General features: G+C 40.9%; 1 protein-coding gene and 1 long non-coding RNA gene across 2 annotated transcripts; both read right to left on the bottom strand.

Moving 5' to 3' along the window:
* Positions 1-755: 755 nt before the first annotated feature.
* Positions 756-3,342, bottom strand: LOC142367377 (major histocompatibility complex class I-related protein 1-like). The gene is made up of 6 exons (XM_075449343.1): positions 3,144-3,342; positions 2,310-2,588; positions 1,686-1,997; positions 1,418-1,519; positions 1,170-1,202; positions 756-1,052 (listed from the first exon to the last, which is right to left on the bottom strand). The coding sequence occupies exons 1-6, from the start codon at positions 3,340-3,342 to the stop codon at positions 1,030-1,032; spliced, it is 948 nt and encodes a 315-aa protein (XP_075305458.1). The 3' UTR covers positions 756-1,029.
* A 4,507-nt stretch (positions 3,343-7,849) lies between these two features.
* LOC142367098 (uncharacterized) lies at positions 7,850-8,340 on the bottom strand. Its single transcript, XR_012767013.1, has 3 exons — positions 8,300-8,340; positions 8,071-8,088; positions 7,850-7,982 (listed from the first exon to the last, which is right to left on the bottom strand). It is a non-coding gene; the product is annotated as an uncharacterized LOC142367098 (long non-coding RNA).
* Positions 8,341-17,548: the final 9,208 nt, after the last annotated feature.

Raw genomic sequence — 17,548 nt, 5'->3', positions numbered from 1 at the left:
AGGGGCAGTGTTGGCTGGCATTAGGGGGATGACTCTGCGACGCCAGTGGTCATTGTCTTGCCTCCTGGAGGTGTCGTGGGCCCAAATAGACAAAACACTGATGAAAGGAGGTTCCCACCTGATGACCCCAATGACTTGTTGGTCAGCACTGCTCACTGATCTATATAATAGGGAGTGTAGGGAATTATTCACTGAGTCTGGTCCTTTATTTTTTATTTTTCCTTAGCACAAGTTTCTTGTGTTTATATTGAATTCACGGAGCAGCGCCTCCTCTGTGACGGAGAAAATTGCAACTACTGGCGCAACGACTTGCGCCACTATATATTGCGGGCACGAACTCGTGACGTCATCAACACCACTCGCACGAGCAGACGTGGCAACCATGCTAGAGCCTTTATGGGTATAATGTTGCTAGGTAACCCGGTGTTGCACAGTGCGTACTACTGTAGGAATTTATTCCATCAATGTAGAAATGTCTGAAGGCTTCTGATATGCTTCTGCTTTTATATATTTATTCATTTATTCTGTCAGAACGATATGCTTGGCCACATGGAAGTTGGTTCTGCGGGCCGCAATTTGAAGAAGCCTGGTGTAATGCATGATTCTGATTTTGTAAATAAAATAAAGACAAAGTTGTATGATTTACTTAAACATTTTATTATGCATTGTAATATAAAAAGATATTTCACTTATATCTCTGGAAATTAATTCAATTATGACATAACATTGAGAAAAAAGCTTTGATCATGCAAAATCATATTCAAACTTTTATCGGTTTTAAAAAACGTCCAAAACTGACACAATTTAACACATTTAGCTTCCCTCTAACAAATTTCCCTCTAACAATCCACATATATAAAAAAGTAGTATTTGCTCTTCTTAATTCCATGAGTTAGTTAAGCCTGAAGAAGCCTAGAAAAGAAAAAGAAAAAGTATTTTGAGTTTTTTTAAGAGGATGTCCAAATGTGTGACATCAGTGCAGGATGCTGCCTTCATCATTCTCGTCTCTGGATCTGGTCAACGAGTCTCTCAGAGAGAGATTGTGTCAGAAGCTGTAGGGGTCCAAAACACACAGTTGGTCCACTGATCCTGGACTGACTTTACACAAAACATTGTTAGGACAATATCCAGGTCAGGAAAATAGTAGGATATGTGTAAGTTCTGCTTACGTGGTGTAGAGGATCTCTCTAGAATGGCTCTGTCTGGAAAATGGAAGGACAATTGTTTTTTAGTTGACAGTTATTACCACTGAATATTGCTCCCATCATAAGAAATTATAAATAAACACAATTTCTGTTAAGTTTTCTTATTTCTTCACTGAGTATGTTGTGATTTAGACACAATTTAACTGAGTCTTGTACCTCCCCTCGTGACTCCTATTTCCATGTAAATATTATCAACTCTTTGACTCTCTTACCATTCTTCTTTTTGATAGCAATGGATCCTAAAGCAGCAGCGATGATGACAATAACAACGGCCATTGTAGCAATGACAGCAATGCTGACCACAGAGAGTGTGTCTGTTCAGGAAACAAACATGTAGGTAAAGCAGGTTAGAAAATATTTACATCTACTGATTAGCTTCTATGTATCTAGCTGTTTTTACAAACAGCTTATCACTTAGTTATAAGAATATAATACAATCTATATAGTATGTGTCTCATACATTAAATGTCTTTTTCTTACCTTTCTTTCTGAAGTTAGTTTTGATCGCGTCTTTCTTCAGCTCTGTGACGATGCCATTTTGAACACCAGAGAGCTGAAACACACAGTCGTACCTCCTCCAGTCTTCAGGTGAGATTGATGAAACTTCCAAGTCTACACTCATCTGGAAGGATTCGTTATGGTTGGGGAGTATGTTTCCGAGGTCCACGCCTTCATGAATCTCCTCACCATCTCTCCTCCAGAATATCAAGGCACTCTCAGGGTAGAAACCTGTAGCGTGGCAGGTGACTGGAGAGGAGGGAGTCCTCTGGAGGAGAGACACCGAAGGAAGATCTGGAGAGATGGTTTGTATGTAAATCTTTCTTTATTAACCTTGCATCAACTTTAGTCAGACCAGTCTGAAGGAAATATGTTTACAGTTTATATTGCACATTGTTTACATGTTTACCTTATTTCGTGGTGGCTGGGTTGGTCTTGTACTCATATTAAGACATAAATCCTGCACCACTAAGTCATCAACTTAGACTTAAGTTACATGCCTTGAGTTGATACCTGACAGAATATTCATGTTTACAGTCATCTCTGACAAAGGAAAAGAGTAAAAAAGATAGAAAAGAAGATAGAAAATATTATATTTATATATACCTTTTCTAGTCAGATAGCTCTTCCCATAAGTCAAAGACATTTTTAACCACCCAGGACATTCTGTGGTGAGGAAGAGTTCCCAGAAACCATTACGGGCTTCATCTCCATCCCACTCTTTTTTAATGGCTACAGCTTGTGCATCTAAAGTGATCCAAGTCTTCGTATCCAAGTCAAACGAGATGAAATCCTCTCCATTGTTACCATAGCGTATATAACCATTAACCTTATCTGTCTCATCGTCCCACTCACAGGAAACAATTTGCTGGATAATGGGAGCACCTGAGATAGACAGAAAATGAGGGATTATTCATGTCACATTTTTAGCTCTGCAATTAATCATCACTGCCAAAGAATCACCTGGAATTTACACTTCTTCACCAGTTTGTCATTTTGTGATGCTGAAAACAATAATGCTTTCCATGTTCAATCTAAATTATGCATGTATACTAACACACTAGCATTTGCTAATGTGTAAAAAACTAAAAGCAATTAGTTAAAATAAAATAGATAAATTGCTAATTTATCAAAAGTATTGATTATCTGTTGATCAGAACAGCGATTCCTTAAACATGTGATGTTACATGAACAATAAGAAAGACTGGCACAACACTAAAGATCAGTAGAATTTGAAGAAGATAAAACAAAGTCAAACATTTTTGTGCTGTAATAAATGTTAGTCCTGCTCTGATAACCAATCAGGAATATTTCCCAGTCCCTTATGTATGGTGAAACTTCAGTTATAAACATTTAATAAGAAAATAAAGAGATGCATAAATCTAACAAAAAAACAAAAAAAAGCCTAAACAAACAACAGTAAAAAAAACAGTAACTTACCTTCTGTTTGTCCTGAGCCCTGATTAAAACTGTCAGATTCATCTTTGAGGGTGTGCCTGTAAGTCAAGCAACTCTGTCCTAATGCTTCCCATTGTTCTCTATTTTCCTTGATCAATTCTCTTACCCAGTCATGTGGGACTTTTGCTGTTGTTGTATTGTCGTCAATATAGAACACTAAAACTCCCTCAAGAGTTTCCATCATTGCATATTCAGGGACATTTGGGGATCCAGACCACAGGAAATGATTAAGCTCCAAGAAGTATTTCACTGGACAAAGAGAATGTAGTTAATTCAAACACTGTATGTTGTATTCATCATGCCAGCATTTCTATATATATATATATATATATATATATATATATACACCCACATATTGTTGCGGCTTCCAGCTCAAACCTTTTAGCCGCTCAGAGTTTAAGGTTGGGTCCTCAGGTTCCTTTATTTGTGACAAGCTACTGGTTTATGGCAAGAGATACGTTGAGATCCAAAATGTGCTTTTGTTGCATTTATTATAATCAAACCACACAGAGTTATCACGGCGCAGCAAATATGGATTAAGGTAAAGATGAAAACCAGCAAATTAAACGGAAACAAAAGGTGATGAATGAAAAAATGTGGCGTGACATGGCGTGGCGGTCAACAAAATTACGGCTACTCCCAACCCTGACTCTCTCTCTCACTACTCCCATGTGAACCACCCTCTATGCAACACACACACACACACACACACTCAAACTCACTGTGCTCGACATTTTCAATCTATATGTCCCTTACACACCAGCCCTGAATTATTAGGGCACACATAATAATTCCCATTTCAAACACAATAGGGGACATAAATAAATCACATCAATTTCAGAAAATGCAAAAATGTCTCATAAATTGCTCAAGTCCATGAATAAGCCATCACACAGAATATTCCTTCTTCTGGTCATTTCTATGACCGATTAGTAGAAAGTCCATTAACATATAGGTTTACATATCCATTTACATATTATATTTTTATTATAGATAGAATAAAATGGAATATAAATAATGTGCTTATTTTATATAAGTTTAAAACATCAATGACTAAACAAACTTTATAAATCTGAACTCACGGCACACACTGAGCAGTTTCACTTTCTATAAAACCATCTTAGTTTTCAACGTGTCTGAATAGTCTGATTATCTTTAAACTCTGTGGTACAAAATGAATACATGAATCTCTTTAGCTTATACAGTTCTCTTGGGTAATTCTGAGCTGCCACTTTTATTAATGAGCAAATGCAGTACCATGAGCTACTTTGTTCAGCTCTAGAGCTACTCTAGTAGAGTAATTACATACATTAGAAAATGATATAGGCTACCCCTTAAATATGTTCCTACCTGCAGTTGCAGCATGACAGAGGAGGATTAGTGTAATTATCCCCTTCATCATGTTCAGATAGTTGGAATGAAGCTGAAGAACTGAGCTGAACAGTCTGTTTTCTGATAGTTTTGTTAAGATCTCAATGAGGTGTGTCCTATTCTGACTACACCCAGCATGTGAAATAGTGCCAACATTCTTTTAGTTCTTTTTTTTTAAATGGACTTATTATGTTTTTATTTCACACCAACAATAATTATATCTTTTACTCTATGATCTTCTCTGCCCATGTGTAACAGAAACTAAAGAGTTTTCTTTGTTTCCTGTCCTGCTTGGTCTGTGTAATTTGAGTCTTTTTATCTTAAAAGTCTTTATTTTCTTTTTAACAAACCTCACAAACTGTAACTCAGTCTTTTTTCTTTCTCGGTTCATGTCACATTCAATTCTTGGATGACTTCCTGTCGCACTAAACAAAGTGGATGACTAATACTAGTAGAATTAAGAAGGCAAAATGTTATTTGTGCTATAGAATATGCATCTGATTTTCCAAATTGCACCAACTCATCAACTTGTAGAAACTAATATTAGAATTCATGATGGCAGCGTGGACCCAAGAGCCTCAATAATGTACAGTCTCATTGCCTGGACTGGGAAACACAAATTGGCCCCCAACTCCAGTCTAAACCTTAATGGGTGAGGATTGTACGCCTAAAATTCAAGTTATTAAATGTTTCTGGTTTCTAAATACCAAAAGAAACACTGTTTACACCAACACTTCTTTTGGGTTCCAAGGGCTATTTGCTTAAAGGAGACATAATATGCCCTCTGTTAACTAATTGACACAATTTAATATCTGAGGTCTTATTGAGACGTATGAGACAGGCTTTGGTCAACATACATGTTGGTTTAAGCACTTTGGCTGTTGTCTGACCCCTGTTGAAGCAGCTTTCAGCAGAGCCTCACACCACAGTGCTGGATAACTCAGATCAGTCTCATGTGCAGAAGGATCTGAAAGCACACGCCTTAAAAGTTTGAATTGATTTGAAATCATATTATTGTTTTGAGAAAAATGCCAGCAGCATATGTTAATCACAAGAGTTATATTGTGTCGATCTTGGGGAATTTCCTATTTTACTCTGTGACGACTGCAAAAGAAGATGTTTCCATTGATCAGAACTTCTGGCATCATATCAACACCTGAACTTTAATGGAGGCGTGCAGAGCGAAAAGATTCCATTCACATTCCTTGCAGATATGATTTTAGCACTGACTTCTGAAAGTTCCTTCACACAAGCAGTTTGGGCACATTGTTTGCATCCTTCTACTGTAATTGCTTTGTGATAGGAGTGGATGCTCAGGTTAGTGCACTTAAAGGGGAACTCCGGGGCATTTGAAGCGCATTTCCATTGCTAGAGGTTGTCAAATACTGATAGTAGGACACAGAGAGGTGCAAATCTGCGCTCCCTGTGTGGAGATCGCGCTGTTCGGACACCCTGTCATGCGAGGCTAATACGTGGTGGCTAAGGGGCAAGCGCTAACCCTTCCACGTAAAACAACAACTTGCACACTGCAGAAACGTCACACCACTTTATAAACCATCCGACAATAAAGTCACAAGCCTTACCATCAAAACCATATGCATGGTTCTCACATTACTGGCATGGGGACGTTACAAAACAACTTTATAAACAGCATGTCACTCACCGGTTGGTTGTACGCTCGCGCATGTGAAAGCCCAAAAGAGTCGATGGACGATAATCCCATATACAAAACAATTATCTTCTCTAGAAAAAACTGTGTTCAAGTATTTAAAACATTAAAACAATATTACTGGGCATGTATTTTTGTAATGTTTTAAATACTTGAACGCATTTTAGAAAACTGCACAAAAAATTCTCTGATTATAACGTGTATAAGCAGCTTTTAAAGCTTTTAAAGCTTTTAAAGCCTTTTCAACATCACGTGTATTTAAATATCAGGTATAGCTTAATATAATAAGAGTATTGTTTCAGCCACTTTGCTTTGTTACATCCTTTTGAATTTGTTTGTTTTGCCATTTATTTTGAGCTTGAAACTTGAATGTTCTTTTATGAATTTTTGGACTCTATAGAGATCTTTATTTATTTTCTGTTTGCTTCCTTGTACATAAAGTTTTTCGATTCTTTATCAGTAAGTTAAGTTAGATTTTGCCTGCATGTCATCCTGCCATCAGACAAAAACAAAAAAAGACTAAATCATCTGGTTTAGGGAAATGTTTTCCCAGTAAAAACTCAAACAATGTGCTTCTTTACTGAGCAGTCACACACTTATCAACATCATGTCCATCCATCCATCCATTATCTTCCGCTGGTCCGGGGATCGGGTCGCGGGTGCAGCAGCTTGAGCAAAGAGACCCAGACGTCCCTGTCCCCGGCCACTTCCTCCAGCTCTTCTGGGGGGACCCCGAGGCGTTCCCAGGCCAGCCGAGAAACATAGTCTCTCCAACGTGTCCTGGGTCTTCCCTGGGGCCTCCTCCCAGTGGGACGGGCCCGGAACACCTCACCAGGGAGGCGTCCAGGAGGCAGCCTAACCAGATGCCCGAGCCACCTCATCTGACTCCTCTCGATGTGGAGAAGCAGCGGTTCTACTCTGAGCCCCTCCCGGATGACCGAGCTTCTCACCCTATCTCTTAGGGAGAGCCCAGACACCCTGCGGAGGAAACTCATTTCGGCCGCTTGTATTCGCGATATCGTTCTTTCGGTCACTGCCCACAGCTCGTGAACACAGGTGAGGGTAGGAACATAGATTGACCGGTAAATTGAGAGCGTTGCCTTCTGGCTCAGCTCCTTCTTCACCACGACGGGCCGGTGCAGAGCCCGCATCACTGCAGACGCCGCACCGATCCGCCTGTCAATCTCCTGCTCCATTCGTCCCCCACTCGTGAACAAGACCCCGAGATACTTGAACTCCTCCACTTGGGGAAGGATCTCATTCCCGACCCGGAGAGAGCATTCCACCCTTTTCCGGCCGAGGACCATGGTCTCAGATTTGGAGGTGCTGATTCTCATCCCAGCCGCTTCACACTCGGCTGCGAACCGCTCCAGTGAGAGCTTAAGGTCACGGCCTGAGGACGCCAACAGAACCAAATCGTCCGCAAAAAGCAGAGACCCGATTCTGAGGTCGCCAAACCGGACCCCCTCAACGCCCTGGCTGCGCCTAGAAATTCTGTCCATAAAAATTATGAACAGAATCGGTGACAAAGGGCAGCCCTGACGGAGTCCAACCCTCACAGGAAACATGTCCGACTTACTGCCGGCAATGCGGACCAAACTCTGACACCGGTCATACAGGGACCGAACAGCCCATATCAAGGAGGCAAAAGTTTTATTATTGCAAAGAAACTCAATGCGATGCAAATCATTTGTTGAGTTATCATTCACTGGATCAGGCTCTCAGTCTCAATCAGGTGTCTGCACTCAGTTTCTCAGAGAGCTCAGTGGAGTTGTCAGGAGCTGTGAGGTCCAAAACACACTGAGGCACGAATCCTTCAGCAACAAATCAGTGGCAGATCATTTCAAACAGAACAACAAATGTACTTACAAGCTTGATGACGTGTGGCTGAAATTGAATAGAAAAAAAGCCATTTCAGTTTTTGCTGCGAAAGGGTTTTCTTATTTCTACTAAACAGACAAACTTCTTTTTAGACATTTTCACAAAATCGCCTTTTTATCAGGATTTTTCCTGCTTTAGTGGCAGCGACTCAAAGTCAAATAGCAAAGTACTGAATGAGTCAGTTAAGCAGATAATGTTTTCATTTTCTCTCTCTCACCCTTCTTCTTCTTATAAGCCACATATCCAGTGACAGCCACGGAATCAGAGAATTTTTTTATGTGTAAAGTTTTGTAATTGCTGCATGTAACACACAAGATTTTATAAACTGGTTCCTCACCAAAATAACAAAGAAAAACAATATTTTTCATAATTTTATTCAAAAAGGATAAAATTATATTAAATAGGCAGTGGGAGAATAAATTATTTATGCAGCAAAGTGGTTTCCCTGAGGATGGACACCTGATAATGTTCTAATGTGCATCGTCCTAGAAAGACAAATGACAAAGTTTTGTACTTTTTTTCCAGATTGATTTTCCTTCTGTACTTAGTGAACGCTCCACAACCCAGGACATGCAGTCGGGATATTTATGATCAAGTTACAAACAAAAGATGTTTCAGTTGGTAATACTTTCACTTTTTTCTTTTTATCTTCACGACGGCATAAAAGACGTCTTTATCTGAAAATAAACTTGATCAACCTGCTCTGTTGGTTCCTCATAGATTGAAAGAAAAAACCTTTGATCTCCTCTTGCTTTGCAAACTATTTCTTTTCTCACATGAGTTGCACATATGCTTGTAATAATCCCACTCTGGCTGATTTCCATTGTTCTTCAGAAAACATTAAGTTTTACATGCTGTATATTATTAATATTCTTAATATTCTGTATCATTCTTCATTTAAACACTGTATTTTTTAAATATGGGTGTGAAAGCAGGGTATTTTTGTCTGTCGCTGCTGCAGAGGAGGCCCGTTTGAACAACTTCATTATTTGTTTATTATTTTATTATATTATTTATTATTTGATAAGAACAACTTGATGAAAATAGAAAATAGATCAATCTGAGGATGAAACTAAAATATGCACATAGTGAAACATTTATGATATATATATATATATATATATATATATATATATACACAGTACAGACCAAAAGTTTGGACACACCTTCTCATTCAATGAGTTTCCTTTCTTTTCATGACTATTGACTTTGTAGATTCACACTGAAGGCATCAAAACTATGAATTAACACATGTGGAAATATGTACTTAACAAAAAAGTGTAAAACAACTGAAAATACGCCTTATATTCTAGTTTCTTCAAAGTAGCCACCTTTTGCTTTGGTTACTGCTTCGCACACACTCTGCATTCTCTTGATGAGCTTCAAGATGTAGTCACCTGAAACGGTTTTCACTTTACAGGTGTGCCCTGTCAGGTTTAATAAGTGGGATTTCTTGCCTTATAAATGGGGTTGGGACCATCAGTTGTGTTGTGCAGAAGTCAGGTGGATACACAGCTGATAGTCCTACTGAATAGACTGTTAGAATTTGTATTATGGCAAGAGAAAAGCAGCTAAGTAAAGAAAAACGAGTGGCCATAATTACTTTAAGAAATGAAAGTCAGTCAGTCCAAAAAATTGGGAAAACTTTGAAAGTGTCCCCAAGTGCAGTCGCAAAAACCATCAAGCGCTACAAAGAAACTGGCTCACATGAGGACCGCCCCAGGAAAGGAAGTCCAAGAGTCACCTCTGCTGCGGAGGATAAGTTCATCCGAGTCACCAGCCTCAGAAATCGCAGGTTAACAGCAGCTCAGATTAGAGACCATGTCAATGCCACACAGAGTTCTAGCAGCAGACACATCTCTAGAACAACTGTTAAGAGGAGACTGTGTGAAGCAGGCCTTCATGGTAGAATAGCTGCTAGGAAACCACTGCTAGGGACAGGCAACAAGCAGAAGAGACTTGTTTGGGCTAAAGAACACAAGGAATGGACATTTCCAGTGGAAATCTGTGCTTTGGTCTGATGAGTTCAAAATTGAGATCTTTGGTTCCAACCACCGTGTCTTTGTGCGACGCAGAAAAGGTGAACGGGTGGACTCTACATGCCTGGTTCCCACCGTGAAGCATGGAGGAGGAGGTGTGATGGTGTGGGGATGCTTTGCTGGTGACACTGTTGGGGATTTATTCAAAATTGAAGGAATACTGAACCAGCATGGCTACCACAGCATCTTGCAGCGGCATGCTATTCCATCCGGTTTGCGTTTAGTTGGACCATCATTTACTTTCCAGCAGGACAATGACCCCAAACACACCTCCAGGCTGTGTAAGGGCTATTTGACCAAGAAGGAGAGTGATAGGGTGCTGCGTCAGATGACCTGGCCTCCACAGTCACCGGACCTGAACCCAATCGAGATGGTTTGGGGTGAGCTGGACCGCAGAGTGAAGGCAAAAGGGCCAACAAGAGCTAAGCATCTCTGGAAACTCCTTCAAGACTGTTGGAAGACCATTTCAGGTGACTACCTGTTGAAAGTTCATCAAAAGAATGCCAAGAGTGTGCGAAGCAGTAACCAAAGCAAAAGGTGGCTACTTTGAAGAACCTATAATATAAGACATATTTTCAGTTGTTTCACACTTTTTTGTTAAGTATATAATTCCACATGTGTTAATTCATAGTTTTGATGCCTTCAGTGTGAATCTGCAATCTTCATAGTCATGAAAATAAAGGAAACTCTTTGAATGAGAAGGTGTGTCCAAACTTTTGGTCTGTACTGTATATATATATTCAGAATATATATTAGGAAGACCTGCTTTTGTGGTGTCCTCTAAGTAATGCATGCCTCATGATTCTGCCTGTTGTCTGCAGTGAGCTGTGACTATAGGTTAAAATACTTTCTAAGGAAATTGTCACGCCACAGGACTTATGTTTTAAGTTTTATGTTTTAGGTCACGTTTTGGTTTTTAGTCCATGTTTAGTTTTTAGTTTTGCCATGTTTTAGTTTCCCTTCACTCAGTTCATTAGTTCATTCACTGCACCTGTTCATTCCTCCATTACTCAGCTTATTTAACAACATTTTGCATTCAAACATTTTGCAATGTATGATTTAATAAATTCTTTTTAAAAAAGTGCTTTTATTTTGACGAGGTGAGGAGGCTATTCTTGACACACAATACTGAGGTGAGAGCAGTGTGAACGTTATGTTATGACTGCATAGGATTCTAAGTACAGTGGCCATTAGCAGACAAAAATGCGTTTATGTTATTACATTTGCAGCAGTCGATAAATAGGCCAGAGTCTCTGAAAAAGGCCGTGCAACAGCGCCAAAACCTGCCAGTGGCCAAAAAAGGAACGACACATGTACTCGCCATAGAGAATGAACAGAGAGAAACAAGATGGACGGTGTTGAGGGATGGAATACATTACGGGCATATTTTGGAGGGCCATAAAGAATATCCGGGACCATTGACCTATATGAATATGAGGTTGAAATAAACTGAGAAGCAGTATTGACCACGTGATTCAGTGTGAGGTTACTGTTTTAAAGTAATAGAGAGAATTCAAAAGTAGGAACAGGAAAGAAAAAAGATCCACAAGCCATTCCTCTCTCACATCAAGATCACATATTACCTTTCTTTTACAAAATATTTGACTGATGTCCCTTAAAAGTCTGTTGTTTCAAATATTTCCCTCATAATCATTCTAATTTTTTTACAGATTTATTGTACATTTCTCTATATTTCACATTTCTGTTAAACTTTTTGTGAAATTCTTTTTTTTCCCTACAGTTTTGATCATCAAAATGTAAAAGAAACATATAATATTATTGGGACAGCACGTTTCCTTTCTCGTACACCTTGAACTGACAAAGTTGCCTTCTTGTGGCAAACTGCTGCTGTACACTTCCATGTCTCAGGTGTGAAATGCCCTTCTTTCTCATCACCAAAACAAACACAGTTTGTTGCTTGTTTGACCTGTCAGGGAGCTTGTTTTTTCTAGTGTGTGAATTTTGGGTGATTTCACTAAAAGAGGCCACAGAAGTGATGGTGAAAGTGTGGACTCTTTACTTTAAAGATATATTGTTAGTGATGCAAGGTTATGTGGAACAGATTTAGTCGTTCCTGTAAACATAGAAAATGCCAACACAGGCTGCAGTTCAGCAGCTGTCTTGGTAAGACGTTCTTAGTGGCATCAGCACAAACATGCTTGTAACTTGTTTAAAATCCCCTCACAGAGGGTGTAAAGCAAAATGCAGATGGTAAACCTTCTCCAGAGCAAGGAAAAAGACGTTCCCGACACAGAGGTTGGAGCACTCTGAGGTTCTCTCCATAAACATGCTGATGGGTCAGTGTCTGACTAAGAGTGGTGCCCAGATTATTTGTGCCTCCAACACAGACTGACATAAAATATTCTTCAGATGTTTATCTGTTGGAGATGATCATGTCTGCGACATGTGATGTTAATTTAAAGACTCTCCTCTTCCTTATCATTGCCTGTCGGGATAGTGAAAGTGGTGGTGTCTCACCATTACTGTTCTTTGCACAGAGGATTCCAGCGAGTGTCAGCAGCAGCAGTAGGCCTACAGCACCTCCAACAACAGCAGCAACTGGAAACTGAAGGAGAAACTGAGAAGATGCAACAAAGTGGTTTCAGTCACACATCCAAGAAAATTCAGCTCTAAAAGTGTTTTTCTAAGTGAGTGCAACAGCTCTGATTATTGCTTTGGGATCTCCTTATTTTGTCGGCTGATGTAGTTCCTTACAAAAAGAAGCTTCAAAGGGATAGTTCGCCTCTTTTGACATGAAGCTGTATGACATCACATATTGGCAATATCATTTATGAACATTGACTTACGCCCCGCTGGGTCCTGTGAGCTGAGTTCCAGCCTCGTTTTGGAGTTGACGAAGGTAGTCCGGCTAGTTGGCTGGGGCTAGAAAAATAAAGCGTCTTGCTTCTCAAAACAATATGCGTTCAAAAGAGTAATACATTTGCATCACAAAATCGTTCTCCAGGAAAAAGTCAGACCTCACATCGGTTGGCGCTATTTTTACCTCCCTTGATATCAATGCGTCCAATGTAAACTGTGCAGACCAAAGAGCAGACCGAGCAGTCCCCTGCTTCCGAGCAGCAAACACCGTAACAGGTGCGGCTATCGCTAGGTGGCTTGATGGGATGTCATACAGCTTCATGTCAAAAGAGGCGAACTATCCCTTTAATGGCAGAAACCGCACTATGTAATCCATGAGGGCTTGCAGCACCCAGGATGAGGGACTAGTTATGTCTTTGTTCATGTCATAGCTAAAATCAGATATATGCAGAATCAGCTGGGAAGCGATACCCAGAAATATTGGTCGTTGGCCCCATAGGCCCTCACTGTCACAATAGCCGCATTTTGACAGAGCAGTTCTAATAAGAACGCAGTTGACAGTTCTAAAAACGCAGTTCTAAGAACGGTCCTCCTCAAATTTCGTTCTGAAAACTGTCCTTCCCCAGGGGAACTGTTTCAGTTTGCATTTGCACATGAGTCGGGACCTTGATAGGGACTGATGCGACACAACCGTCGGCTTACTGCACTTACTCTAGCACTGGTTATGCTCTTAGCTGTTTGGTTTTGGAAGGAAATGCACTTATGATTTCTTGTGACCTGAAGTTCTTTTGCCTACCGATGTGGACACTTATTGTAAGTCGCTTTGGCGTCTGCAAAATGACCGTAATGTAATGTCATGTATTACTTTAGTGCCACACTCAACAAAACCCCGCAAAAAGTAAGGAGAGAAGAAAACAACACCACAATGGAGAACGAGGAGGCCACCGTGTTCATGGTTTGCACGACGCTAATTTTATTAATGGACGATCAAATGAGGCATCTAACATCGAGGCTGGAAGAGCTCACAGAGAGTCAGGAGACAAAGGATTGAGCGGCAGGCCATACTTCTTCGGTTCATGATGGAAAGAAGGAGAGCAGAGTGCCGCAGACAAAAGAGACGACATGTAAGTTTAACTTATTAAACATTTCAGCCGTTATTCTACTGTTTGCAGACTGTAGCTAACTCGTGTTCTGTTTGCTGCAGCTCATTGCACAACACTCCTCGCCGTCCGTCTGGGTCCGGAGCAAAGTTGATGAGTGGTGGACAAAGGTTGTTCCCAGTTTAACAGATGAGCAGTGGATAGAGAATTTCCATATGTCCAGAGAAACATTTCAGTATGTTTGTCGCCGTCTGAAGCCGTCACTGGAGAGAATGGACACAACTGATCGTCTTGCTGTACAGCTCGATAAGAGAGTTGCTGTTGCCATATGGAAATTCGCCACTAACTCCAAATAGGTGTGAGCATAGCACACCTGTTCGGAGTTGGCATTTCAACTGCCTGTGACTATTTAAAGGAGTTCTGCTCCTCTGTGGAAGAAATCTTGTTGCCTGAAGTCATTAGGATGCCAAATGCAGTAAAACTAAAAGAACTGTCACAGTGCTTTGAGCAGAGATGGGGGGTACCACAGTGTGTTGGGGCTGATGATTCCTATTTTAGCACCCGAAGAGTACCACACAGTTTTTCAATCGTAAGGGATGGTATTCTGTTACTTTGCAGGCAGTCGTTGATGGAAGAGGTTTGCTTTGGAATGTGTACACTGGGCAACCTGGCAGCTTGCATGATGCCAGAGTTCTACGTTTGTCTGCACTGTGGGAGCTGGCAGAGAGAGCGGAGGTTTTTTCACAGCAGTACAGGAGTATTGGAGGAAAGGATGTTGCCTACTGCGTCATCGGAGACGCTGCCTATCTGCTGACAAGCTGGCTCATGAAGCCGTTCCCAGACACAACGGTGCCCTCACTCACCAACAGGAGACATTTAACCTGAAAACAAGCAGAGCAAGGCTTGGGGTTGAAAATGCTTTTGGCAGACTGAAAGGAAGATGGCGATGCCTACAAAAGCGCAATGACTGCAGCCTTGAGAGAGTGAAGTCCATGGTGTTCACATGCTGTGTGCTTCACAACCTCTGTGAAAGCCACGGTGAGGAGTATCGACAGGAGTGGAGTGAAGACGACCCTTATCCGCAGCCAGATATTCCAACACAACCACCTGCTGCAGATACTGAAGCAGTTGGAGTGCGTGCAGCCTTGATGCATTACCTCGTGCCTTCCAGCTGATCACAACACACCTTTTCATACTGACCATCATATTTTGGAAGTTTGAGAAAATGTTCCATAGAAACTGTAATACTTTTTTCAGAGTTCATTTTTTATGTGCAAAATAAAGATGTCAATGCCTGCCTTTAAGCTTTGTGTGCATTATGAAATCTATCAGTAGTACATCAGTAGCAGACTTCAAATGTTAAGGAGAAATCAGTCCTGAAGAGGTTATTCGTGACTGACTTATGGTTTAGAGAAATTATGAGATACAGTCACACCAAAGCAGTAAGTGGGGCTTAAAATGTAGAAAGGGGTGTGTGGGAAGTTTACAGGCGTGGCCACACGTATTTGAATGCCAGACCTTTGTTAAACATGATAAACTTCATCCTGTGATGTGGTGTATCTTAAAGGCATATGCCCCCCCCCCCCCCTTTCTTCAAACAAACCAGCTTGAAGCAGCCCGGGGGGGGGGGGGGGGGGGAGATTCCCAATGACGTAGCGGGGAGTGTGCTTCGGCTGCGTTTTCCGCACTGGAAACTAGTTTTCAAACCGACATGAGCAAAGCGAGCCTTCTGTGTAGATTTACACAGTCGATGTGAAAGTACACCACTCACACAGTAATTAGAAGGTAAATCAAGTAAATTAATTCACGTTGGGCGAAATATTTCGAGTGGCGACGCTAGCATGTATGTATTACGCGCAACCAAGCAGTGGTCAGTGCTGTGAGATTCGGACAATGCCTGGGTCGCCAGGAAAACGCTCCCACACACTTATTTATGTATCGGGAATGCGGGGATACACTTAATTTGGCCTGGGGGTGGCATATCCCTTTAAGAACAAGTTGATAAACTGTAGTGTAATCTACACAGATAAAGGCTTAAATTTTAGCGAGTATATGTGGATTATTTAATATTTCATAGCTACTATTAATAATAATTCATTAATATTTCATAGTTAGATGTGGCAAAAACAACATCTAACTGGCATCACTATTAACAAAAACCCAGAAGATTTCGAACTCTTCCAAAAGTCATTTATTTTTTTTACTCAAACACAAGAACAAAAGTGTTAGTAGTGCAAAAAAAAAAAAAAAAAAAGGCAAAAAACTATTTACATGTGCATATAGTCCTGGTTATGGACATCACTTTGGTGATTCTTGCCTTGCTGCCATTCTGTCAAGTACACCCAAGAGCTCCTCCATGAAAGCTCTTTGCTGGCGGCTGGCTTCCAACAGGTCCGCCCGTAGAGCCCTGCGCTCCTCTGCCTCCCTCTGCGACTGTTCCTTTAAAAACTGCATCATGCCCCTGAAGCGCGCCTCGCTTTGCCGCTGCTCTTCTGCATCTGACACAAGCATGTCCTGCACAGTGGCCAGAAGCATGTCAGCCCTTTTCCTCTTTCCTAAAAAAAAAAAAAAAACAGAGGGTGGAGACAGATACTTAGTACACAACACCTTGAATTCTAATACTGTGACACTCAAGATTCATATAAAATGCAATAGGATGTTTTCTTTACCAGGTCTAGGGTGACAGAGGGTGCTGGAAGCTGGCTGGGGCTGGCTGATGGTAGACACTGGCTCTGGTGTAGTTGCTGAAGGATAAAACATGTTACAAACATGAAGCATGGCTTCATGGCAAAAACTCACGATTTTACCTCTAACACACACTGAAGCATTAATGATTGATTGAATATTTCAAAAATATTTCGTAAGTGACCATGGTTTAAGCGGGATAATGCCCTCCGAAGGGCCCATTACCGGAAATGAATGGACGACGCGAAAGCAACCGTCCAAAGCAGTTCACGCCTCCGTGTAGTCCATTACTTTCTGATAATGGACACCTCGGAGGGCATTCTTCCATAGCCTACATATGTATTTGAGTAGCATACATGGTCCGTTTACATTTGCCTTTTGTTAACTCCATTAAATTGAGAGCAGAGAGTATAAACATTTTCATATACATTAAGAGTGTTTTCTTTACCTGGTTGAGGGCAGCAAGAGGTGCTGGTGGCAGCAGGAGGATCCAGGACGCTGTTCGCCCCGGTAACTGATAAAAATAAACAAATTAGAACCATATCATATATATATATATATAAGATGGCAGAACTGAGGTTGATCAGCAAAGATATTATTTATTTACTAACCCTCTAGCTCCTCTGAGCGTGTCATTTAGCTGCGCAGAAATTCCTCCAAAAGCGCGGCGCCGGAGTCTTTTGTTCCAGCGTTGCCTGAGTAGGCAGGTCAGAAAGCAGGTGCAAAAGTAGTTTTTAAAAATGGCGGGGGCACGATAAATAAACACAAGAAGCGGAAGGGGCATGGCTACCAACCGCCAAACACCAGTGTAATAAAATGCGA

This window comes from Odontesthes bonariensis, chromosome 18 (genome assembly GCF_027942865.1).
Source record: "Odontesthes bonariensis isolate fOdoBon6 chromosome 18, fOdoBon6.hap1, whole genome shotgun sequence".
In the NCBI taxonomy this organism is placed as follows: domain Eukaryota; kingdom Metazoa; phylum Chordata; class Actinopteri; order Atheriniformes; family Atherinopsidae; genus Odontesthes; species Odontesthes bonariensis.
The sequence above is the reverse complement of the archived record's forward strand: the minus strand, read 5'-3'. Positions and strand labels throughout refer to the sequence as shown.